The 26,985-nt window shown below is 45.6% G+C and overlaps 1 protein-coding gene across 3 annotated transcripts in view; it reads right to left on the bottom strand.

Annotated features, from left to right (window-relative positions):
• The window catches only part of GGA3 (golgi associated, gamma adaptin ear containing, ARF binding protein 3), a 23,266-nt gene extending 3,996 nt beyond the window's left edge, over nucleotides 1-19,270 (bottom strand). Inside the window, exons 1-15 of one of the 3 annotated variants that reach the window (XM_034789945.1) lie at nucleotides 19,166-19,270; nucleotides 18,017-18,092; nucleotides 17,345-17,443; nucleotides 16,179-16,302; nucleotides 15,076-15,179; nucleotides 14,438-14,518; nucleotides 12,715-12,852; nucleotides 11,171-11,252; nucleotides 10,508-10,624; nucleotides 9,034-9,309; nucleotides 8,181-8,248; nucleotides 5,795-6,114; nucleotides 4,635-4,903; nucleotides 3,491-3,660; nucleotides 1,695-1,805 (exon numbers count right to left, since the gene is read on the bottom strand). In XM_034789945.1, the coding sequence (XP_034645836.1) occupies nucleotides 1,695-1,805; nucleotides 3,491-3,660; nucleotides 4,635-4,903; nucleotides 5,795-6,114; nucleotides 8,181-8,248; nucleotides 9,034-9,309; nucleotides 10,508-10,624; nucleotides 11,171-11,252; nucleotides 12,715-12,852; nucleotides 14,438-14,518; nucleotides 15,076-15,179; nucleotides 16,179-16,302; nucleotides 17,345-17,428 (1,944 nt within the window). In that variant the 5' untranslated portion in view covers nucleotides 17,429-17,443; nucleotides 18,017-18,092; nucleotides 19,166-19,270. The other 2 variants (XM_034789943.1, XM_034789944.1) reach the window with 2 other exon arrangements.
• Nucleotides 19,271-26,985: the final 7,715 nt, after the last annotated feature.

The following is a 26,985-nucleotide window of genomic DNA, read 5'->3' as shown; positions in this document are numbered from 1 at the left end:
TTTTTTTTCTCTTAATTAATTGGCCTCTCAGAGTTGGTAAGACAACTCCCACCTGTTTATGCTCTCTGTATGTGTGTATATATATCTCCTCAATATATGTTCCATTCTATATGCATCCGAAGAAGTGGGCTGTAGTCCACGAAAGCTTATGCTCTAATAAATTTGTTAGTCTCGAAGGTGCCACAAGTACTCCTGTTCTTCTTTTTGTTTGAATATGGTCTTTCAAGCAGTTGTGCGCCCACCTCACAGTAATTTAATCTAGACCACATTTCCCTAGTTTGCTCATGAGAATGTCATGTGGGACTGTGTCACAAGCCTTACTAAAATTAAGATATATCATGACTACTGCTCCCCCTCAATCCACTAGGCTAGTAACCCTGTCACCGAAGGAAATTAGGTTGGTTTGGCATGATTTGTTCTTGATAAATCCATGCTGGCTATTCCTTATAACCCTATTCAGGGCCGGCTCCAAGCACCAGCGCAGCAAACAGGTGGTTGGGGCGGCCAACGGAAAGGGGCGGCTCTTCGGCGGCGGGTCCCTCAGTCCCTCTTGGAGGAAAGGACCTGCTGCCGAATTGCCACTGAAGAATGAAGCGGCGGCGGTAGAGCTGCCACCGATCGTGGCTTTTTCTTTTCTTTTTTTTCCGCCGCTTGGGGCGGCAAAAATGCTAGAGCCGGCCCTGACCCTATTGCCTTCTTGGTAATTACAATCTGATTGTTTAATAATTTGTTCCAGTATCTTTCCAAGTATCAAATTTAGGCTGACTGGTCTATAATTCCCTGGGGCCTTTTTGTTCCCCTTTCTAAAGGTATCATGTTTCCCTTCTCCAGTCCTCTGGGACCTCACCCTTCTTCCAGGAGTTCTCAAAGAGAATCGCTAATGGCTCCAAAATTCTTCAGCTAGTTCCTTAAGAGCCCTAGAATACATTTCATAAGGCCCTGCTGACTTGAATACATCCAACTTATCTAAATATTCTTTAACCTATTATTGCCCTACTGTGGCTTGTTCCTTCCCCCTGGTTGTTAATATTAGTTGTGTTGAGTATCTGGTTTTGGAACATCTTATTCAAATGGCTAGCACACAACAGGGATAGCTAGGTGCTCCAGGCAAATATGATAGCTGAATGCTTCTAATATGATGATCAGAAGAGAGGGGGTTAACTATGTTATTTAAGTGGTCATAATTAAACTTCAGAGTTAATATCCCGAAGGTACTATTAGGTCAACTTAGTCTGGCTACAGACTCAATAAAGCAATAATATTTCTATTATACATGCTCACTTCTTACAATTCATGTCACCCTGTAAACTATCACCATATTTAGTCACGTGAATGTTATCCCATAAGGGGTATGGGAAGAGTCCCTGGTGGAGCCCTAACTGTTCCTTTCCACTGAAGTGTTATTATGGGGAACTGTACAGAAACTGATCTAGAAGGATTGCTGTGGAGTGAGGCAAAAGCACTCCCCTGACTCCCTGTCCCTGGGGTGAGATACTGCTAATATGCCAACATACTCCTCTGCGATGATTAACCTCACTCTGCCTCAAGACAGCACTCCAGGGTAATTCATCTTTGGGGACAGACAATCACGCTCGTACAAATGTTTAGTCTAACCCCACATGGAATTTGAGCCTCATCAGATTCATAAAACAACAAGAGAAGTCACTTTTGCTGAAGTTTTGAGCCCCTCTCACCTTCACAGGATTTGCCAGCAGCATGACTTGGGTGATGGCAGCAGGTGCCTGGATGGGGTTGAATGGAGAAAGTTCTGTACCCGAGGGTGGCTGCAACTTCACTTTCATGGACTGCAAATGTGAAACAAAAGGAACCCTCAGGTACCGTGAACTGCACTGGGGTAACAAAGGGTTTACGCACAGGCTGTGTGCCCGAGCTGTGTACATGAGCAGGTGACACAGATAAGCCCGCTCTATACTGAGCATATAGTCATAGGCACATACCAAACTAAATCAACACGGAGATAATGCACTGGCCCGGAAAACCATGACAGCACCTTTCTAGCACAGGGGCTCCTTGGAAAGATTTTAATACAGATTCCCTAGCCTAGCCAATGCAGATAGGACATAACCAAGTTCCAAGCTGATTTTCAAACACTATAATCAGTCATCCAAAACTAGAGAAGGGAAAAGATCAAACGCTCACATTGAAACCTCTCCCAGAGCACAGGGGAAAATATTAGCCCCTGAAACTGTCTCATTTTGTCCCTTCCCCTTTCTAACATGACCAGGAGCTATTTCCATTGGGGCTCTATGTCTTTCAATCCCCTTCCATAAACTGGACCCTCCCACTTGCTTTGTCTGCATTTTAGAAGTCAGCTTTCCTATTCTGTTCAATGACACCCTCTGATGTTGGTGGAGGAGAGATTTCATAACATGGGATCATTGCCCCAGTATGATCAGAAAAGACAAGAGGAAAAGCCTTGTTAGATCTTCTAGTTCAGGGGTGGGCAAACTTTTTGGCCCGAGGGCCACATTGGGTTTGCAAAACTGTATGGAGGGCCGGGTAGGGAAGGCTGTGCCTCCCCAAACAGCCTGGCCCCTGCCCCCTATTTCCCTCACCGACTGCCCCCCTCAGAATCCCCGACCCATCCAATCCCCCTGTTCCTTGTCCCCTAACCACCCCCTCCTGGGACCCCCTGCCCATAACTGCCCCCCAGAACCCCACCCCCTATCCAACCCCCCCACTCTCTGTCCCCTGACTGCCCTGCCCCCTAGCCACACCCCTGCCCCCTGACAGGCCTCCCACGCTTATCCAATCCCCTCCCCCCCGTTCCCTGTCCCCTGACCGCCTCCCCCAGAACCTCCGCCCCATCTAACCGCCCCCTCCTTCCCATCCCCCGGGACCCTATGCCCCTTATCCAACCCTCCGGCCCCCTTACCATGCTGCTCAAAGCAGCATGTCTGGCCACCACGCCGCCCAGCTGTTCCTTTCAATGGAGTTTAAACCCACCATTTGGGAGTTTATTCCATTCGTTGATCACGTTGTCCGGAAGCTGAGGCTTTAACCCAATTACAGGGACATGGGTAGGTCCCAGCTACACCACAACTGTTAGCCAAGTTTTAGCAGTGTCCCTGACGCTGCTATGGTTGTGTAGGCGAGGCCAAAATAGAACATTTTTCCAGGTGGTGTCAATAGGCCTTTTAAAGCTCAAACCCCTGAAGACTGAAGGATGAAGCTTAGCATGTGTGAACAGTCCTGCCACTGAGTTAACCCCAGCCCAGTGATTACACCAACATAAAGCTGAGTTGACCTTACCCTGCAGGGGGGACATGCTCTCTACCAGCAGTTTCTTTCGCTATATGTTATTTAGAATATAGAGAGACCATCTGTCCTCCCTTTTAGGGCTCTTGGAAGCAGAAGGAGTAGAGGCCCAAGAAAAGCTCACACTGTAATGTCATGTCCGAGTCCCAGAGCTCACACCCATTGTTTCAAAGCAGAATCCCCATCTACCTTCAAGTCTGCATGTCCCTACCTTTGGTACTGCAGCCTGCAGTACAATGTTCTTCACAGGAAGAGGTGCTGTGTTTAACATGGACACCACCACAACCAGCACGTCTGACCTCCCCGGTGGGCACTCCTTGGCAAAGTGTAAGAGGATCCTGAACCCGTTCTTGTCGTAGGCTGTCACAGGAAGAGCACGGCCTGGGGGTGGAGAGAAGGGGAAGAGAAACACAAGGCTACATCTGTAGTAGCATTATGCAATTCAACACTGGAATCTCACTCCCTGGCATTTCTCTCCATGGCAGGAGCTCCCTCAGAGAACCAACAAGCTTTCCCCGGTTTAGAACCCACTTCAGAAGCAAAATGTTTTGTGCTCTGAATGCAACAGAGCTGACAGAACAACCTACTTTATCCAAAGGCCAATTGCCTCCTCATCAGAACAGACACCCTGCGTGTTGCTCTCCTGCTTAGCCAGGGCTGGACTGGGCTTTGACACAGCCGGGTGGTTTTAGGTAAAACACAGTGGAGGTGTGTAAGGGCAGTAGCACAGGCAAGAAGCACAGTTGGGTGTGTGTCAAGATGACAGCACTGCTACACTGTAGGGACCCTGGCTCAAAGCTAACCATGGTTTGCAGTGTGGTGTTTCAGAGCACTCCAGCGCTGTAAGTGGCAGCACAGTCTCAGAGGCAACTGTCAGCTCGATTGTACACGTGCGGCAGTGTACAGAGAACACAGGAAGGGGATTCCAAGGAGAAACAGTAGTTTCAAATTAAGGGACTTAAAGACCTCTTAATTCTCTTGCTGGTTGGAAGAAGATGGCCATAAAACCCTGGCCTGAGACCCTGCAATCTTTTGCACATATTGTGCTGTGGGCAGGGCAGGTCCAAATGAAAGAAAGTCCATTCCATGCTTAACTGCCAACAGCCCCATCCTTGGGAACCCGAAAGCTACAACCAGAACTAGTTGCATAGCCTCCCTAAATGCAATCTGTGCTAAGGGCTGGATTCTCCTCTCGGTTCCATCCCTGCAACCCCATAGACATGCTTCAGTATTGTCTGGGTGCTACAGAGAGAATTTGGCCCTGTACTGCTAACTGACAGTGTCTGAGAGTAGGAGTATTGGAACAGCGACAGTCCAGGGTTCGGAGCAGGCTGAAAAGGGTCTGAGAGACTTACTGGGTTTAATGGATTCCAATGGAACATGGACATTGGCCAAAGAAGCGTCAGGCCCTTTCAGGGGGCTGCCCTGCTGTTGGAATGAAGCTGGCTGGTAGAGAGGGCTTCCTGAACCAGCCGTGCAGCTGCTTGGAAAAGGAACAGTAGAGGCCACTGGAGCAGCAACTGGCAATCCTGTGGTGGATATTAAAGGGGCAGAGGTGACAGTGGCTGGCAAGGTAACCCCAGGGTGGAATACCGAGGGCGCTGACTTCACTTGGGCTGAAGTCCTAGGAGGGAGACAAAAACAGAAGTGGCAAATTAAGAACTATATTGGCTAGCAGAAGTGGCAGTGACAGCACTGAGCGTGAAGCAGGCTTTCACTCCATCTCCCGCACTACTAGAGACAATGGCAAATCACTAAGAATACAAGAATGGCCATACTGAGTCAGACCAGAGGTCCATCCAGCCCAGTATCGTGTCTGCCGACAGTGGCCAATGCCAGGTGCCCCAGAGGGAGTGAACCTAACAGGTAATGATCACATGATCTCTCTCAATCAAGTGATCTAGAGTGAAAGCAGTGGCCTGCAATCGTACCATGGTGTCATGACACTGTAAAGTTTTGTGTGCTGAGCAGGGTTGAGCTGGGCGAGCACTACACAGAAAACCACAATGTTTCAGGGAGTGATGGTGATTTGGGAGGTGTCACTCCTCTCCAAATCAGCAATGAGCCAGTGCCTCAGCATTGTGCTGGGACCCAATACTGCTGGAGGATGAGATGAAAACGAGGGTCCTGGTCACTTATGGTCATTTAAGGATCTCAGGGCACTTTTCACAAGAGTAGGCCCTGTTAGCTCCAGTGTTCTGGCCAACTTACCAATCTGCCGACCTAAACCATTGTGTAGCTGTGCAGTGCAAAGCAGCTGCTGTGCTTCACCACCAAGCTGGCTGCCTTTCAGTGGTGGGTCAGTGACCTTTGGGTATAGTTTGTATATCAGTTTGTAAAGTGCTTTGAGATCCTTCAAGAGGAGAGATGCTAAATAAATGTAAGACCATCACTATCCAACAGTAAACTTCCATCAAACTAGAGCGAGAAACAGGACTTCCTCATTGCAAACCTGATAGCTGTAGCAAGGGTAACTTTCAAACGGGAGAGAGGAAGCAAAATCCAGGACTATTACCCTTTGGCCTCTTCAAGAAGATGTCCCAGTGCATCCATATTATGCAAAGCATTGCCTCCCATGGCTGAACTGAGGTACCGGGGGGTAGCTGGCAGAGCCTTCGGCGGGCCCAGAGGGGCTGCTGGTCCAGCAGAGAACAAGAACGGGGCTGTATTAGGTGCAGGGATATTAGAAACAGTCTGAGAGGCTGTGAAAGTGGAAGGCGCTGATGTTCCACACACAGACTGTGACGTGTGATGATGAAGAAGAGGGTTCACTGCAGTACTGCAGGCGACAGTCACCAGGTTCGGACTAAAGAAGTCCAGGTCCATCTGGTCATTCTGCAACAGAGGGGACAGGTGCATGTTATTAATTCCTGCCAGGCCTTAGATACCACTATAACTGCAACTGAGATAAGCCTCACCCATTAGGACATGACGGGGAGGAAGCTAATGGCAAGCAGGAGAGTATGTTGCATCTGTTGGACTACATCCAATTTCTGGTTTACTTGACAGCATATGGTGCTGTGCTGGACTGGATACTACTAGTGGACAGGAGCTAGGTGGGGAGGCAGAAGTTGAGGTGGCCATGTTTATTATGGGCATTTGGATGGGGAGTCCTAAGGGCAGTATCCTAACAGAGCAGAGAAACTTACAATAGCTTATTCCTGGGGGAATTCTGTGCCACCGCGCATGCGCAGAAATGATGTCCCCTGCAGATTAATTTGCTTCCATGCAGAAAAATGATTTTCTGACAGGGAAACAAAGGGAAGCCACAGGAGCGGTCATGCGACCTTCCCCAGCAATATTTTTTGGGTGCCCAGGGCAGCCAGCAGAGAGGTAAATCACTTTGGGCAGGGGGCGGGACTGGGGAAGACCCGGCTGGTGGCTCCTACCCTGCGCTGGGCTCAGCTGCTAGTCCTGGCTGGGCTGGGAAGGACGGGACTTCCTCTTCCCCTGCACAGCATCCGGGGCCGTGTCAGACCCACCCCCATATTTCTCCCCCAGCTGTAGAAAGCTCTGCAAACTCCCCCTCCACCCCCTACCCCGTGCTTCCAGCACCCATCGCTCCTCAGCTGCACGGGGAGGGATCCCTGTACAGGGACCTGCTCCCCCATCTGCCCAACCCCCGTGCATTCAGACCCTCTCATACCCTGACCCTCCTGCCGAGCCTCACCACCCCCTGCCCCTAGAACCCCCCCGATGAGCCCCACTCCCCCTGCACCTGGACCACCCCAACCCGGATCCCCACTCTACCGAACCCCAACCAGCTGCACCTGGACCCCCCCCCCCCCCCGAGCCCCTCACACCCAGACCCCTCTGCCGAGCTCTATCCCCCCCACACCAAACCCCCACCCCGCTGAGCCCCAACCACCTTCACCTGGACCCCCCCCTGCAGAGTCCCATTACCATTGCACCCAGAATCACCAACAAGACCCTGTGCATCCAGATCCCCCCGGCACCCGGATCCCCCACTGAGCCGCCCACACCCAGATTGCCCTGCACAGAATCCTCTCAAATCGCACCTGGATCCCCCCACACTATGCCCTTCCACACTTGGATCCTGCCTTGCTGAGTCTCCCTGGTGCACCTGGCACTGAGGGACAGGGCCCTGGGGTGTTTCTGTGGCAGGCCGGGTCCTTGCGCTGTGTCAGGGTTGAGTGCAGCCTCACTGCTGAGTCCATGTCCCAGCGGTGGGGGGGCTGGGGGGGGGAGCCGGAGCTGCACAGTGATCTCCCACCTCTGGGCAGCCAGTGGCCTGTGCTCCCCAATGCCACGCTGGAGCCTCCACATTTATTTGACAAATAACATTTGCAGAATTTTAAAATATTGTATGCAGAATTTTTAATTTTTTGGCGCAGAATTTTTAATTTTTTGGCAGAGAATGCCCTCAGGAGTAAATAGCCAGAGCAGAGGCGAGAGAAGATGGACAGTACATTTCAGTGCAGCAACAACTGAAAGGTACTACCTCTTCATTCAGCAGTCCCAGTCTCGTGGGACGATGGACTCTGCCTTTGGCCTCCGAGTGTATTCAGTCCAGAATACAACTATTCCCTTGCAAACTGGGTGCATCCCTTGTGTTTCTATTCAGTCTAGACTTACTGGCCTCCTCCCCATGGGAGAGGGTAGCTTTGGTATCAAGCTTTGTTGAGATACACACTAAAAAGCAGCACATACAAAGAAGGAAAGTGAAAGCAGAGAGATCTTCTCTGTACTGGTTCAGATATCCCAGTTACACAAGGCCAGAGGCAAGACACAGGTCTTCACGTCTGGAACAGTTATCGTCTCTGGCCTGCGTGTGAGCACTCCCCCAGGATATGGCAAAAGCACCACCACTGCAACATCGAGAGTGCTCAGAGACCTCCCGCAACGACAGTCTCTCTCTCAATAAATCCCTCTCTTCATACCTGGAACATATTCCACTGCTTGTTTTCAGTCGACTCTTTCACTGCACCGGGGGCTGGGTCATTCAAGCCTGAATGCCGAAGAAAAGATATGGAAACTGGAGTAAAATTGCAAAAATTCTCAACATTAAAGTCAAGAGGCAGTAAGAAGGGGAGCTAGATGGTTAGTTTTCCTAACCCCCTCCTACCTACTATAGGGTGTTTGACCACTGTGGTAAAACTACTCAGTTCAACTCTGTAACAGTTTGAAAGCTTGATGAAAGAGACATGCATGTTCCATTGCAATGATCAGCCACAGGCTCATAGATCTCATGCAGACATGTCCTGCACACGCAGGCAAGCTTCTCCATGCAGCACTTCCAATGTTCCTCTTTCCTGACCTGTAGCATCCCCTGTTATTCAGTAACAGAGACCCAAAGGCATGTACTGTGCAGGCTGCCGTAGGCAGATTTGCTAATGCACTTTCTCCTAATCACAGCACCCACTGCTATTTTAGTCCTGAAACTTGTAACGAAGCGTGGTGGTGGTTTTCTGATGTGGACAAGCATCTGTAGGGATTAGACTGGGATTACAGCAAACTCACTGCATTTGTGACCTACCCCTGATTTCAGGAGGAGCCTCCAGAGGTTTTAACTTTAGCCTACTGCCAAATTCCCATTCGCAGGGCCACTCAGTGGAGGGAACTTTTTAGGTGTCCATTGGATGACGACATCCAAAACAAACCAGAATAATAAACTACAGAATTGACAATCTATGGCTAGTACTAATACATTGTTCTCTGCTGCCCAGCTCTAGAACCAAGCTCCATGATAAAACCCTTTCCCCAGAACACACCCTAGCCACACCAGCCTCTTACCTAAACACAGCAGCTCCTCATCCAGCAAGAAGAGGGAATTGGCCATGCTGCTCTGATGAGTCAGAGGAGCTTCTACTTGGCTGGAGGACCGGCTCCGTGAGTGACCAAACTTTTGGGGAGGAGGTGGGAGGATGGGGATTTCTGATGAAGCTTGTGTCGGCACTAGTGCTGGTGCTGGCGTTAGTGTTTCAAGTGGCATCGGCGGTGGTGGGGTGCTGGAGACGTCCATGCCAGCAAGGTCAATGAGCGCACTGAGATTACTGGCGGGATCACTCCCTGCAGAGATGGGGAGAAAAGTTATAAGAGGGACTGCAGTCAGCTGGAGCAAAGGCTCTGAACCATGTGAAGACAATATCCAGGGCCAAGTTACCACAGATGATGCTTTGGGTAAGAGGCTTTCTCTTTTGATCAGAATTTCTGACTCTTCAGAAGAGAGGACACCTAGAGGCTTTCCACTGGAGTATTTGCTGTTAAACTGCTATTGAGCTGGACACTGTATAGTTAGGAAACTTCTGTATAAAAAGAGGAGCCCAATCCAGCCACTGCTCTCAATACTGCATGGACTGTGTGTAGTGTAGTTGGCAATCCTTTCCATGCCTGCATAGCTCTGGCTAGAACTTGGGAGACCCAGTGTGGTGACAACAGGCAGCACAGGTTGCAGTCAATCAAGGCGTTACTAGCGAGCCAAAGAGAACTACAGGCTTTCCCTGTGTCCAGAGTCCCCTTCAATTTCATCATAACCAAATTCTGGCCCTTCCCTATGACAAGGGACACCATTCTGTACAACGATCATTTCCCTCATGTTTTTCATCCAAGAATCTTAAAAGTGTTTTCCAAACAATAATTATGCCTCATGGCACCCCAGAGAAGTGGGTAGTATTAGTCCCATTTTCCAGATAGGGAAACTGAGAGACTTGCCTAAATTCACACACTGAGTTGCTGGCAGAGCCAGAAACAGAACCCACATCCCTTGACTCGCAGACCCTGCTCCAATCCCTTAGATAATGCTCCCAACCTTACATTTAAGCACAGAGAACAAGATAAACATTAAATATATGTTAACTTCTCCCCTGCTGGTATTTAACCCTTCAGGTGGGGCCAGGACGGTTGAATAATCTAACTAAAATGTTGCATTCCATATCAACTGTTAGTAATCCAGACAGGAAAGCCCAGCTCAGATGCAGGTCTGCTTAGTCAGAACGTCACAAGTCATAAGGTTTCATTATTAAAAAGCCAGCTGTGGAAATGGCGGAACCTTCCAAGTCAAAGCATTGTCACCGGTGGCCAGAATTATAAACTCATCCGTATGTTCATCCGTGTGCTGTTTGGGAGATGATTTGTCATTCCTACCTGGACAGGTTTTAGCCCAAACAGCTGATAATACTGTCCTTTACTGCAATTATTTGGACACCCTTCACAGGAGGAAATTCAAAATGACAGGATTCAAAACCGAACAGAACAGATGGCTACTCACCTTCTGTTGCAGACAGTGTCGGGATATCCACTTCACCATTGATGACTTGACCCTCGATTATTTTTTTATAGGAATTTATTATCCGGGATAAATTGTCACTGGCCTGCAGAATATCCCCTAGATGTGGGAGAGAGGCAAAAACTCCAGTAGAGATTTCAGTCACTTGGCTCTCTCTACTGCTTTGGACACTCAATCATCATCATCAACAACAATCCATTATTTAGACTGCAAGCTCTTTAGGGCAGGGGCTGTCTGTGCAGCGCCTCACACAACGGGGCCCCATTCTCAACTGGCCCTGAGGCACTGACGTAATAAATAACAACAACTCCTCAGTGATTAGCTCCCATAAGGACATCTCCCCTCCTCTGAGAGACGTATCCCCTTACCTTGTGTTCAATGAGATCGTTTCCCACACAGCCTCCCTCCCTATCAATTCTTACTGCCAGGGCCCTGCTCTAATTTAGATCATAAGCTTTAAGGGCCTTGGGTTTTTATCCGCCTGTTAGAGGCCGGACACATCCATGGAGGCACAGAAAGAAGTAACGTAACATTAATAGCCCTCTTGCTGTATCCCTGCACAGCTACTGGTCACACCAGCCTGGCTGAAATCTCCTTCTTAAGCCACATACCCTCCCCACCAAAAAGGGGAGATGGTTGTTTTACCCAAACTGCTGTCGTTATCCTCTGTTTCACTGGCCAGTTTGAATAACGTCCGTCTTTTGGTTTCACACCTTTCATAGAGCTCCTGGGAAGAGAGATCAGGAGAAAGGGTCTTATCAGCCAAAAGCCATCGACAGCAACAAACCCTGCTCTTGCAGTCAGCATGAAATAATTCATCTGCATGGAAGTCCCAGTATGAAGGGAGACCCAGCGTCTTTTCTTGATGCGAGTGCTGGTCCAACTGGGTGTCCAAATTCCCCTTTCCCAGCTCTACAGGGAGCTATTCACCTTTTTATCAGCATAAGGAGACCAAGTCCGATCTACATTCTCATTATAATAAAGATGAATATCAGCCAGTGGTATGCTATGTACATAAGGCACGCACTACATGCCCAGCTGGCTGTGCGTTGTCCAACTGGCGGCTCACAGGACTATTCTGTCCAGCCCCAAAGGGGGATGCCATTTTGTAAATCTTGCTGTACTTGGAAGGTCATGCTGCATGGAGGACACCATTTTGGACCACGTAAGGCATGCAAGTGAGTTGTTGCATGTCTTACTACAAACGTCACGGCATGCCACTGATAGCATCAGTCCTCCATGCTATCGCCATTTATACTTAATTCTCTTTATACTCCATATGCTGGACTATTTTTATCATCATCTCTGTTACAGTAGCTCCTTACGACCCCAAATGAGGATGGGGTCCCATTGTACTAGGTCCTGTACACTCCCTGCCCCAAAGAGCCTCCGATCTAATTGGGAGAATGGAAGTATCGTCATCCCCATTTTACAGATGGGGAACTGGGCACAAGAAACCACATGACTTGCTCAAAGTCAGAGCTGGGAACTGAATCCAGATCTCCTTAGTCCCAGCCCAGTGCCATAACCAAAATTCCTGTCTTCAGTCCAGGGAGGTGGTCCATGAGCACACAGGTCACTACCTCCACTCTGGTGGAGATGGGTTCAAGGAAGGGCAAGTTTCTGAATTAGTTGTTGTTGTTTTTTATCATCACCTCAGGTGTTCGATTAGTCCCTTTTGGTTATTATTTTCTTGGTGCTCTCTCCATTAAATACAGTGTCTACAAGCTCTTCCCCTGAAGGGAAGGAAACCTTTGTTGTTTGGATCAAAGATTTTAAGTTTATTTGACTATGGTGCTTTGGGAGATGACTATTTCCACCACAAGCAGCATGGCCAGTGGCACTGGGAATCAGAAAATGTAGCTTCCTGATTCTGCCACTGACACACCGTGTGATCTCAGCAAGTCATGCATTCTTGGTGCGCTCACTTTCACCACCTGTAAACAGAGATAGTACCTGCTTCTTTACAAGGAATTTTGAGTCCATCAGCTGAAAAGTGTTAAGTGCATAGTATTATCACCTCCAGCTGATCGTTCCCATTGATTGCTCTCAGCTCTGATCGCTGCGCTTTATATCATTGATCACTTTGTTCTGCATATTTGCATCTTTGTGCAAAGGTAAAGCTCCATAAAGTCTGGAAGAAGGAAATGCTGAAGGACTCCTATGCAGAAGGATGAGCTTGTATTCACCTTCATGAGCTCCTTATCAGCCTCTGACGAGTCCTCTTTGCTGTAGTGAACAAGCATCTCGTTCAGCAGCTTCACGTTGTTATTCACTTCCTCTAGAGTGTGCATGCGTTTTGTCACCTTCTGGATCCGAGCCTCATCCTTCAAGGTTTGAAACAAAAAGAGAAGAGTATCAGAGGGGTAGCCATGTTAGTCTGGATCTGTAAAAAGCAACAGAGAGTCCTGTGGCACCTTTAAGACTAACAGATGTATTGGAGCATAAGCTTTTGTGGGTGAATGTCCACTTTGTCGGATGCATGCATCTGACGAAGTGGTCATTCACCGAAAAAGAGAAGAGTGAGTCTTCCCACAGATCTCAACAGCAGGAGCTCAGCTGTGAGTCGCATCAGATGAAATGCTGATGTGTTTTTGAAATAGAGCTGGGCAGGAACCAGATTTTCTATTTTGCTGGAAATTCTGCCATTTCAAAAAAACCTTCCATTCTGACACAGAACAAAACCAAAAAAAGTTCAAAACTTCTTGTGAAAGAAATTGAAAAACAAAATTGTTTTGGGTGAACTGAAATGTTTTGTTTCAATAAAATTAAAACGTTTTGTTCTAATTTTGTCTTTTTAAAATGTTATATTATACAATATAAAATTTTAAAAAAGTAAACAAAAAGGCATTTCAAAATAGAAAATCAAACCATTCTGTTCTGAAGAGTTAGAATTGGAATATTGGAATGCTCCGTTCTGTTTTTTCCCTAAACAAAATTTTGTTGAAATCAACACGTTTCTGCAAAAGGATTCACTTTCAACAAAAGGACATTTCTATTCCAAAAACATTCTGTCAGAAAATGTCTAACCCATTCTAATTAGGCATCCATGCTCTCCACCAAAAATAAGGGAGACCCCCTCCAATGTGATGCCTAGAGTTGCATGGGGACAGGGCTAATTTATATAGAAAAGAGATTCCAGTGACTTGTATTCTCTCCAAATTAGAAACTGTATTTCTCCTTGCCAGAACAACACTGGGTCACTTGAACCCCATGACACCTGGATACTGGAGTGGATGGACACATCACAATTTCAGTAATAGTTAGGGTGGGATATATATGTGCATGTAGACAACTTGCGATAAGTGCCAGATTGAAAACCCTAGAGACAGTCCTCTATATCCACAGATCAGATCCTACAAAGACAGCAGCACTTCAAGCTTCTCCCTCACCAATCCTTGATGCAGACTGCCCCCTTGAGGGGTGAGAAGGTAGTTCATTCCCCATGGTCCATTTGATCCTTGCCCTTTCTGCTATATCTTCCAACTAGGGAACCAACTATAGAGGTTTCGTGATGCAAACACCTGTTAACTGGGACCCAGAATGAGACTCACCAACAAATTAATTTCACACAGCCCACCCAACAGCCACTGGATGATATCAACTTTCAGTTACTACGGACTGGATGTGAACTGGCAACCCTAAAGGTGAAAGGTTTTAGACCTCATTGCTAATTCCCTTGAGTCATTCAGTCCCTAAAGCTTCAAGCACAGATGAGCAGGCCGGTTTAAATAGTTGAACTAGTTCAATACTAATGGAGAGTGAAAGAACAAATCCAGCGATTCCGCCATTCACGAGTCACTAAAGCTATGTACCAGCTAGTGTTAAAAAGTTTACAAATGACAAAGCAAGCCCATGATAATGATAATTCCTACAGGGGTTTCCTTAAATAATTCTATTGCTTTTTCTTACCTCTTTTACCATTGATTTAATAAGCTTGTTCGCCTCTTGTAAGTCATCTGGGTTTTTGCTTTTTAACAGTTTGGCTAAAAGCTGTAAGAAGAGAAGAGAACTTTTTAGGAAAAAGTAGTCTCTTATTAAAGGGAGGCAGAAAGATCATGTATCCAATGGTTGCTGCACTGGAGAAAGGGAAGTGGGCAGTTCAGAGAAAGCAGACTGAGGTCAAAGCAGCTTACTTTGCATTTTCAGCAACAGTAACTTCCGTAGGAGTCATTCATGGATTTGCTATTTTGTTTTTTGTTAAATTGCCACATTTTCATTCACATACAGTACAAGCCCACTGGGATCTTGGAGACTTTCTGATACTAGACAAGAGTTCCTCCCGGTGCAGAAAGGTGAAAAGCTTTTCCTCTCCTCCATTGCAGCAGTTGGAGAGCGACTTAACTAGAAATGGCCAGATAGTGACAACACTGAGATGGTCTCTCACTCAGGATTTCAACTCTGAGTCTCCAGGTGGTAAGAATCAAACCCACAGTCCGAGTGAAATCAGGCCCACATACCAGCAGATTAGAGCTGAGTCAGAACACTTCCTTTTACTTAAAGTTGTTCTGTTTTGTTGGTGGGTATTAAGATTCCAGCCTTCACTTTACCTTGGATTTCTCCTCATCATCAAACACAGGGTTTTTGGGGCGAGGTGGTGGAGAGGGGATCAGGGTTCTATCCACTGGAATTACAGGGTCACACATAACAATACCTGAGAGAAGAGAAAACAAAGTAGGTTTGTACCTGCAGGCACTCAGGACAGTGCTACTATCTGCATACAGGCAGCACAGAGAGGGTGCAGCACTGCTGTTCGCATACTGGGTTCAGAGGGAACATGCAGCCCAGGTCTTTGAACACTGGGATGGAAGGATATTTCAGTGAGGATTAATACAGCAGCAAAATCCCTGTGCATGTTATCTGGTGAACTGAGGGATGTTTTCCTTAGGGAAAGGCCAACACTCCAAGGGTTAGTTTGCCACATCCTTACAGTTTCTGTACCCGACAGGTATAATCAATAGCTCTCCACTCTGGGTCTTTCGCCTTTCACATTGGCCTGGGAACCCCAATGTAAGGTCCCATGTAATCCTGCTTTGTGCAAACCCAAAGCCATGTATATCTTCAGCTTGGGAGGCAGAGCAGACAAGCGGAGAACAATAATGCAGAATGTGGTATCCACAGACTCCTAGCCAATAGTTGGAGAAAGGATCAAGTTTCATGGCCAGGCCCCACCACAAAATCCTTAACTTTGCATTATACTCATAGAGGCTTCTGAAGGCAGACTCTCTGTGCTGAAGCTATGAGCGTCTCTTCTGAGCGCTTTAGGCCTTGCCTATGTGAAAAAGTTGCACCAGTTTAAAGTGCAATTTTAAAGCAATTTAGTTATGCTGGTGCATGAGGCTGTGCGGATGCTCTCATTTTGGTTTAAACCAGGCTTGTTTAGTTTAAATTGATTAGGAATCAGCTTAAGCTAAATCAAGATAAGCCACTCAAACTAAAATACAAGTGTCTACACAGGGGTTTGCACTAACTAAATCAGCTTAAAAACCAATTTAAGTTAAACCAGTGTAAAATTCTCATGTAGACAAGGTCTTTTCTACCATCTGATTGAACAAATCCTGCCCCCAGATAGAGGCTGCCTTCTTGAGTGTCCCCTCTTTGTGACATTCCTGCTTAAACATGTAGGGTGCACGAATGAGAAGCTGCTTCCCACCTTGTCTCTTCAGCATGTAGTAGGCATCTTTGATTTTGGATTCCTCTGGCAGTGCTACTGTCCAGCTGTACAGCAACTCAATAACTTTGGTTTTCACCTTCTCTGAGACTCTGTCTCCCAGGTACTGGGAGGGAGTGGAGGGGGGGACAGAGGGAGAGAGAAAGGAAAACATGTCAATCTCTCTCTCGCTCTCTTTTCTTTGTAAAAAAAATAAAGAAAGAAATAAACCAACACTCAATATGGGAATTCATTGGGTGCTCATTAAAGTCTGTTTTCACATTAGATGGGACTATGAATATCCTGTCTGTGCTGATCTGGGATACAGTTTCATAACACAGATGGCCAGGAGCACTCATCATTAACTACATTGATACAAGATGCAGTTCACCAAGACAAAAACTTCCCTCACCTCTTTAAAGTAACATTTACATTGTGTTTCAGGATAAAACATCATCTTATCTCCATCTGCCTGAGACAACATGAGCCAAATTCAGTTTGGAGTTATACCATGGCTAAATGGGATGCTCTGGGCCCAATCCTCCCCACAGTGAAATCAGTAGGTGCTTTGCCAGTGACTTCAATGGAAGATGGATCAAACTTCCTGTTAGTGTCCAGTAGCTTTTGTCTTAAGAAAATGATGGTGATGATAATACTTTGCACTGACATCATCTTTCACCAAAGAATCTCAAAATGCTTTCCAAACATGAATCAAGCCCCAAAATATCCCTATAAGGTACATAAGATTATCTGCCTGCCATACTGATGCACAGAGAGATTAAGCGACTTGTCTAAGACAACACAGCAAGTCAGTAGCAGACCCAGGAACCAAATCCAGGAGCCCCAACTCCTAGTTCCTTGCTCTAACCATTGAATCACAATTCCTCCCTGCTGATGATCATGTTTCAACAAAATGAGTAACACAAGGTCTAAAAGTCCTTGCACCACATTAAGGAAATGAGCAATGCTAAGTATTGCACAAGCAATGGGAAAACAACTGCTGCTTGCTAAGAGAGCTAGTAATCAGAGTGCAAACACCCAGCAAACAAAAGCTACAGACTAATTCACACAGTGAGGCAGATAATGTGCTGCACGCTTTGGGAGCTACTTGTGGTTTTAGAAAGACCAGACTGTTACACAGAGGGATAGAAAATAGCTTAAAGACTGACCTTTGGAGACACAACTTTTATTAACTCGTTTAAAAACCGAAACTTCCCTACTTCATTATGAAATCTTCTCCCACAGTTCTTCATACAAGCTTCCAGCACCTGTGTTCAAGCAATAGAAACAGGCGGTGAAATCAACACACCCCAAACCCAGAGAAATAACACAGCTGCTTTCCTCTAAGGGAGGCCCCAGCTAGAACAGGTGACAGGTAAGGGTCACATTTCATTGAGATAGAGGAACTTCCGCCCAAGGACACAAGGCTTGAACCCCACTTCTTTAACTGTGAAGTTATCGAAACAGGCAGCTTCCCCAATCTCGACAGAGCACGCTGAGAAGCCATCTCCTGGGAAGTGGCAGCGGTGGGGGAAAAAAACCTCCCTGAAGGTAACAAACAAAAGGATCAAGAGTGAAACTGAGATTTTCTGGCTCCAGTGCAATTAGTAAACTAACTCCATGCTTCAGTTACACGAGTCAAGTATCCTTTTTTCTCAGTCTTCATCCCCTTGCAGAGAAGGAGAATTAAGGAGTTGACTGTGTCAGTTTCAGTGAGCACAGGAATAATGGTACTAGATAACCCCACTGAACAGGAGGTATCACCCCCCCACCCCTTAAATTCCACACTGAAGAGCCCAGCTTGGCTTTGGGCTTTGAGAGAGGAGGTAAGGACTACTTACTGTCAAGGCCTGGACTGCCTCCCATTCCTGAGGTGACTGGATTTTATGAGCCAGTAGTCTCACAGCTATTTGTGGACTGAAACAAACCAAGGTGTCACATTATAAATAAAACAGACACAGGGATTTTAGGACTTTCTAGACTTTCACAAAATCTTCTAATTAGACAAGTAGGGTATCACAAAATTAAAAGGAAATGTCACTTTGCCCTTCTATAGCTTGATATCTTCAAAGCACTTTAACAAAATAATCCTCACAGCATCTATGTAAACTGGGGTGTTTACACATTTAAAAAGGGAATATAGTCTAGTGCATATGGGCTGTGCATGAGACTGGTAACCAGGAATTCCTGAGATCTAATCCTGCTTCAGTGAATGTTTCATGGTGTGGCCTTGAACCTTCTCTGTGCCTCATTTTGCTTTGTCTGCGGTAGAATAATACTTTCCTACTTTGCAGGAGTGCCATGACTCATGAGGGTTCATTAGTTATTGTTATAAAGTTTTTTAAAGATGTAACTCAACTTGTGAATGGCTTAGTCAGAATGGAGATCACTCAATATATACAAATTGCAGCAAGGGAGGTGTAGGTTGGACATTAGGAAAAACTTCCTAACTATCATGGTAGTTAAACACTGGAATAAATTGCCTTGGGAGGTTGTGGACTCTCTATCATTGGAGGTTAAGAGCAGGTTAGACAAACACCTGTCAGGGAGGGTCTAGATAAATACTTAGTCTTGCCTTGAGTGCAGGAGACTGGACTAGAACAACTCTTGAGGTCCCTTCCAGTCCTATGATTCTATGAAATAGTCTATGAAAATAAATTATAAGGATTATTATCCCCATTTTACAGATTGAGAAATTGAGGCAGAGATGTTAGGAAAGATTCCCAAGGCCAGAGAAGCAGTCAGTGTCAAAGGCAGGTTTAGAACTCATGTTTTCCTGGCACCCAATCCTGTGCTCAGATCATGTTGCTTTTCAAAGAGGAAGAGCTTTGCTATATGCTTCCACATTACCCTGCTTCCTTTATGTTCATGTTTTCCTTGTAATATCAGCAGACTTTACAAATATAAAACATCAACACCTGGACATAAATTTTTTTTTCAATTGAGAATGTTAAAATACAACACTAAGTCTGACGGACTTGGACACACACCCTTCAAGTTCTTTGTTGATCTGGTCACAGAACCCAATGATGTACTCCCAATCTTCTTGCCTGTTAGACGGGTTGGTGGCTTTATCTTTAGTAAAAAGAATAAAAATAGAGAACACACATTATCAAAACACAACAAGAAGCAGATTAATTGGCCTTTCCGAGGGAGAAGTGTCAATTGCTGCCCATCAAAACTGAGAAATGAGTTCACAATTTCCATTCCCATATATCTGTGGGTGCTTAGTTAGGAAGGAGTGTCAAAGTCAAATCAGGCCACTCCAAAATTAGCAAAACACCTAACACAGTTCTTTGCAGAACCAGGCAATGAAGCTCAAGTACTTACAGATTCAGTATTTTCTAGTTACTGAACAGAAGAGAACAGCCTCACAGTCTTACCCCAGCTAGGCAGGCTTGCAATGTTGTCTTTCTCCCCTTTGTCCATTTATAATATTGAACTACTTAGGGCCAGAGCCTTCAGTCCTGTTGTATGCAAATCTCCCTTTGCAGTCACTGGGAGTTTTGCATGTGTACAAATTGCAGGATCTGGGGTTTAACACAGTACATAGATCCTTTACCTTTGATGCCTTGTTCTTGGAATACCACAGAATTTATTAGCTGCCTTTGCATTTCTTACTGGAAATGAGATTCACAATCCAGTTTGCCAAACCCTTACTTTGGGATACGCCCTAGCTCACAGAGAAGCAGATTGCAGAATACTGAAGCTACTGAGATCTATTTTTGTTAAGAATTTATCTGCTCCAGATAGGTCAACTCAGAGACAGCAATGGGTTTTCAGTGGCAGAGTCTCCTGCTTCAACCTAATTTTACAGCAGAGCCAACTGAGGCATGATGTAGTAGAGCGGAAATTTGTTTGCTGCAGTTTTGCATGACCAATCCGGACTCTCTCCTTCCCCCAATGACTAAGTTATCAACAGCAGGAATCAATAGCATGGGGAAAAAAATATGTTACAAATCCAGCTGAACTACAGCAAATCAAACCATAGGGAAAGGAGGTAAACGTGCATGTACCGTAGTCTTAAATGCAAATGTAAAAGAATAAGTTTAAGTGCACACTACACTACAAACTGTCATTAAATATCAGCATTAATTTCAAACACATCCTTCCACCGGTCCACTGGCATAAATACAACAATTGTCAAACGACTGCACTGAAACTTCTGTTTTAAAGTGCAGCCGAACCCTCTTGCTGTTGTATTCCTACAGTGTTTGCTTGGCTTTGCTTTCCCCAGAAAAATGCTCCCATCATCTCACAGGCCCCAATCTTGTGAGATGCTTCACATATGTGGATCCCTGTGCCCAGGTTGAGCCCCAGTGGCTTTTATGGGACACTGGGCGAGCAAAAGGGCACATACCACAAAGCTGCTTCCCTTGGTCTTTAAATTAAGCTACCGAGCTGTGTTTTAAACTCAAGAAAGTTTAGTTAAAAATGTAGTTGCTGCAGTGACACGTATTTGTTAAAAACACTATAACCTTATTACCATGCCCTTAATTTCTAAACACCATGACAGCAGCATGAAAAACCGGGCTTACAAGACAGCCTGCTATCTTCATGCAAGCAAATCAGCATTCTGTATGGCTGAGTACCAAAGCACCCTTCCATTGCTAATGCCACCAGCTTGTGCTGCTCTTTGCACAATGCAGACTTAAGAAATATACAATGGGATGTTCTATTATTACAAAAAAAAACAACTAATTCCTTTCAACCAATGGACATTTGGGTGGCAGCGCATTCTGACACCAGGAGGGAGATCTGGTCTGGGCAATGAAACATAAATGACATTTCCACGGTAGTCACTAATTTTAAAGCTGCTCTGCTTTTTAACTTGAATGACTTCTCCCAACATGTCTTGGAATCTCAGAGGGTTGAATATTCTCAGTTTAGGCTTGGAGACACCTCACAAGCCTTGTTGTTTTATATTCAGAACTCTCATGATAGTCAATTCCAACAAGAAGAGAGACGTCATTAGGGGAGTTTACATTCCACATAAGGAAATCACCCCCTATAAATATCAATGTGATACCTGTATGATATCCTATTTCATAGATGTCAACATGCTCTATCAGAAATTCTGTCCTGGCCTGGAGAGTGAAGTCCTCTTTTTACAGAGCAGGTAAAGTGCAGGCAACAGCAGAACAAGCTTCCCCACTTTGCCTCATTAATGTGCCTCAACCGTGATCTGGAAGGATCACCTCTAGGAGGAGAGATTTACTCCTCAGGGTTCTCAGTCCTTGGCCTCTCTGTTAATACTGCCAAACAAGGATCCAGATAGCACCTGTTGTGGAAGCAGGTTTCATGTGAACACTTGGTCTACTAGGACACAAACTAAAACTTATCAACTGATTACACGTAGGGCCCTGAACAGCCCTCGGTAGATCTGAACCAGCACCTAGAGGAAAGGGCTCTATAACACTACCACAATCCCATCACCATCCAGTCCCTTGGCTTTTAGACACTGAAACATTTGGGTCACATCTGATGGTATAATAATGTTGTCTCATACCTGATCTGAGTGTCAAAGCCACTCAACATTCCTTTGCTGTTCTAAATCCTGAAACACTAATGAGGTGACACTCAGCTGTAAACCAAGGGTGCCTATTTCATTTATATAACAATGCTTTGGAACCCTGGGGAACAGAGAATTGTAATGGTCTAATAAATTATTCATATTTTCACTGTTTTACTTCTCTGCTGAAAGAAGGAAAACTTACAAGCCAATATTCTAGATGCCCATTACCAGACTGAGGGCTTGAATTGGGATCCTCAGCTCCTAGCAGCTATGTGTCTGGTGTTCTCACTCTCTCTGTATCCCAGGTAGAATAAGCAGAATGCTAACTGGTGATAACATGGAAATAGTTGATAGTATTTACACACACAGATATAGTAGGCTTTATCTCTCTTCCCCCTCCCTCTTCTTAGATTATGAGCTCTCTGGGGCAGTACACTATATATTTACTATATGTGTGGACAGTGTTGAGCACATCATGGAGGTAACTATAATATAAATAAGCTACCTTGTATGTGAGCATCAGACTGAGCAGGGAGTGTTAAGTAAAAGGATCCAGCTGTATGGGAGCAACTGAGATTCATTTATTAACCTCCCCTTCCCATTTCCGCTAAGGCTGGAGGTGGAACCGCATGCAGGGAGAGGAAGAGCGCTGTCATCCCAGCAGCCAAAAGTGGGAGGGGAGAGAGGATAAAGATGCTGGGTCATCACATATTGAAGCACATCTTCCGCTGCAGTGTGAGGACTGGAAGCTGTGACTCCCATCTGATGACAGAATGGCTCTGCCGCTCAGTTGAAGGGCAAGTGCCACTGATTCAGAAAATTCCTGGTAACACAAGCCATGTTCTGTCCTTTACTTGATGTGGGAGGTTGGTCCATACCGCTGTATGGATTTTGCCCCTTCCTTCAGCGAGGACACAATGGGTACATCCTCTAGCTTCGCATCTGACACAACACTCCTTTTTTTGATAGAAAGTTATCAGAAAAACAGTCTAAGTAATTCAGCTTCCCAGCCAAGTTTCCCACTCCCATAATCACACAATTACCACAAAGTAATGAAGAGTTATACAATGGCACACATTCCCCTCACCTTTATCCAACAGAACGGCCACAAGGCAACAGGTACCTCTCCTGCATATCTCCATTGTGACCTTTTCCTCCCAAAACTCCGCTTCCCTGAGGGAGGGAGTGTCATTTGGCAAAGACACCCGGACTCCCCCCACTAGCCCACATACATTTCTTCAATGGCCAATGGAAAACAAATTAGGCTCCTCTACAATGGGAGGATTCTATAATCAGCCCAGCATGAGTCACTGTACCAGTGAGCAAGCATAAACTTATTTTTTTAAATTAGGAAGCAACATTCAAGTCTCATATCGAGGCTTGGCATATTCCATTTTCATTTTTGTTGATAATTTAGACGGATAATATTGATGTTTATTTTTAAGCTTTTCTATTTTTACTGATTTAAATGTTCACACTTATGGGAAATTATGGGGAGCGTCAGACAATATGGGTCATCAGACAATAATTATTAAAAGACAGTAGACACTGCCATTCAAAAAGGTAAAGCTTTAGAACTATTAAAATGCAAATTTTAAATATTACATGTCAAAATATACAAAGTAAATATCCTTAAATCAAACTCTATTCTGTTCTCAAGCAGTGTTTTTCTTACTTTGCCTCTCTGTACATTTCAATTACCATCCATGGAAATATTTTTGTCAGTTTGTGCATGTGAGGTGAAATCCACATTTACCGATAAAAAAATTATCCTTTCAAGCGCACTTATGTCCCATGAAAAATGTGCCCTCCCCTCAGCCCCCAATCAGGCTCACCGAAGTTAGTGATATCCCTATCTAGTTGTAAGTGACCAAGCCATAGGACAACCACTCCCTCAACTTTCACAGTCTGAAAATTCAAACTGTTGGGAAGCTTTTCCTGCTACTCAACCTAAAATTTCCTTCATATTAGACATATTTTCATACATGATCTGTATTCCATTAATCAGTTCTCTTTGGGGAGAGAAAAAGAGAGAGACTGGGTGTTTCTGAGTATGTCACTGGCTACAATTAATACATTGCCAGAAAGATACTGACACATTGTGAGGAGCTCACAAGATCAGCCAAAATGATGAGCAGGCAGGAAGAAATGATTTACAAGGAAAGTCGAATAGCTAAAAACAACTGACATAATTACAGAGATAGATGATAACATTCTACACCTATTTGAATAGTGTAAACACCATGGTGGAAGAGGAATTATTTAAGCTAATATATGATGATACAACTAGGAGTAATAGATTTTAGATTGTAAACTCTATAGGGGAGGGACTATGTTCTGTTCTACATTTGTACAGTACTGGACCCTGGTTGAGGCTTTTAGGCCCACTGTAACACAAATAAATGAAGAAGTGGGATGGGATGAAATAAAGAAAGGGAAAAATCTAGGCAGTAAGATCTAATAGCTTGTGGAGTAGTCTCCCTAAGGGAAGTGGTGGAAGCCCCAGACCTTGAAACATTTAAAAACAAATGATTACCATTATTATTATTTATTTATATTGCAGTAGCACCTAAGAGCCTCAGTCATGGAGCAGGACCGCATTGTGCTAGACGCCGTACAAACATGGAACAAAAAAAAAAAGTCAGATTGGACAGAATAACGTACAATTGGGAACTGTTCAGCACTCGCTGGGAGATGGACTAAGCAAGACTTTTTCTATCTTAAACTTCCAGGATTCTGTGAATAGAGTGACTTGCCCTTAAAAATATGATTCCAAATACTGAAGCCTGTAACAGTTCCTGTTATAAAATCTTTTTAAAAGACAAACTCAATTTATTTCATCTGAAGCCTGTAATTCCTACTGTGAAATGATAGCTCTGAATAAGGCAGGGGTTTCCCCCTGGTGTAACATGACTGAATAACATATCAGAGAGACAGGGTGGGTGAGGTTGTAGCTCGAAAGCTTGTCTCTTTCACTAACAGAAGTTGGTCCAATAAAAGATATTACCTCACCCACTTTTTTCTCTGATATCCTGGGACCAACATGGCTACAACAATACGTATTAGGTATGACTGATTTAATGGAGAAATTCCTATAGGTGTGGACTATGACAAATAGCACATTGTAATTGGCCAAGCGAAGATTGGTCTGACATTCAACTTGATGGCATTTCTCTGTCATCTATCTATTACAATAACTTTGAATGGTGCACCTGATCTATTCCAAAATTTCAGGGTATGTTCTAGGCATCAGTGGGCAGAATCCTATTGTTTCAGGTGAAAATCAGAAAACTGGAAGGAGGAAATGGTAGGCACATGGAGCTCCTTCCAGCTAGTCAAGAGACCCAACTGCTTCAACCACCTCTGTCATTGTCTATAGATCCAAGAACTAGTTGATGACACCAATTAACACTTTCCAGCAAAACTATCTCCCCCATCTCATCTCTGTCCATCCTCCCAATAGAGTTTAACATGTTGACACCCTGAATGACTTCCCGTTCCCTCCCAGACAGAAATAATAATGGTGTGCGGAAGGGCAGTATAAAGGAACACACAGAGCTCCTCACATGGACGAGTAGGGGGAGCACACAGAGCATTTAGTATGGGAGGGCAGAATGGGGGAACGGGACATAAAGGTCATGGAAATTGGAGGGCCCACAGAATCCCTGCTACAGTGGAGAAAAATGGGGGACAATGGTCTTGGGGGAGTTGGGACAGACAGAGCTCCTGGCATGTGGCTGAGGGGGCAATGGGGGGGGGAGGACAGAGCTTCTGGCATTGGAGAAGAAGGGGGCCCCAGTCATGGGGGGCAGAGGGAGCATGGGGATCTCTGGCATAGGAAGAATGGGGGAGCATGGGGGATCATACAGAGCCCCTGGCAAGAGGAGGTTGCAGAGAATCCCTGAAATAGAGGGGGATGGGAAAGCAGCACACAAGAAACCTGTGGAAGGGAATGGAGGAATGCAAGGAGCTCAGCTTACAAAAGCTACAAAGTGTGTGACCACCTAGTACAGTATACTTTGCAAATGAGACTCCAAAGCACAGGAAAATTTAGAGAAGAAGGGAACACTGACCTTTTATAGCCAAAGAACTGATAGTTTGGAGGAGGTGGGGAATGAGTAAAGAATTTCCCGGCTTCACAAATGAATCACCAAATAACAGGCCAGACCTGCTGTTGTGCCCACTGCAATTGCAGCTCTGGATTTCTGCTTCACTCATACAGTCACAATGAGCACACTGAACCCTCATTTGGACAAGTTATTGGTGGGGATATTTTGAGGGGAGAATTATTCCTCCAGTGTGAATACATAACAACCCATCTCCCCTTCCCCTTCCCCCCCTCACCCGCAGCTCTGGCAGAGAGCCAGTCTACAGAGTAAGTTCCTCCTTGGTATTACCCCATAAGCAGGCAATCCCCTTCAGCGACAGGGATGGACTGCACAGTTGAGAAGAGAAGCGACAGGAAGTCAGTGGCAGGAAAGAGACAGGGAGTGAGTGACAGGGAGGCAGACAGAGAATGGGGAAGAAAGCCAGGCAGTGAGAGAGAGAACAAGCCAAAACTGAGTGGGGCGAGTAGGTGGAATAGCCGGCAGGCACTGGGAGAAGAGGGGACAGGCACAAGACAGGTCAAGTACATACTCAGAAATTATTAGAGACTTTCGATTTAAAAGCAACGAGGAAACACTGTGCATGACTCTAGGTGGGGGCAGGAAGGGGGGAAAGGCAGCAGAGACAGCATCAGGCTATTAGATAACCTGACAGGGACTCCGAAATGGGCAGTAAGGACAAACAGACACATGGGATAAAACCCCAAATGCACTAGAAAGCCCTATTCCAGGCAGATGCTTGGTACATTATTTATAAAACAACTAGCATGATAATAACTGCATATATAATCATTTCCTTCTGCGAGAGATCAGAAGGCTCTGTCCATCTACACACAGAGAAAACACCTGTATAGCCAGCCCATCATGCTGCTAAGAGGTTTTTTTTTCATGCAAGTTGGTGGTGATGACAGAAAGTGGGTGCCAGGGGCACGGGCACAGAAGGGGAGAGGGAACTGGATAGGGAGCGGGAGGGCATGGAGTGGGCATGGGAGCATTAGACAGAGGGGGAGACATGAGCAGAGAAGCAGGGAATCATGGATATGGGGCAACAGGCACATGGATAGGACAGGGGGACACAGGAGCATGGATAGGATGAGGGGGGACATGGACAGGGGCATGGATAGGATGGGGGGGGACATGGACAGGGGCATGGATTCCGTGCGTTACAGATTTCTTGAGATCGGAAGAG

Source organism: Trachemys scripta, chromosome 14 (genome assembly GCF_013100865.1).
Source record: "Trachemys scripta elegans isolate TJP31775 chromosome 14, CAS_Tse_1.0, whole genome shotgun sequence".
Lineage (NCBI taxonomy): Eukaryota > Metazoa > Chordata > Testudines > Emydidae > Trachemys > Trachemys scripta.
Note: the sequence above shows the minus strand (reverse complement) of the source record. Positions and strands in the feature narration are given on the sequence as shown.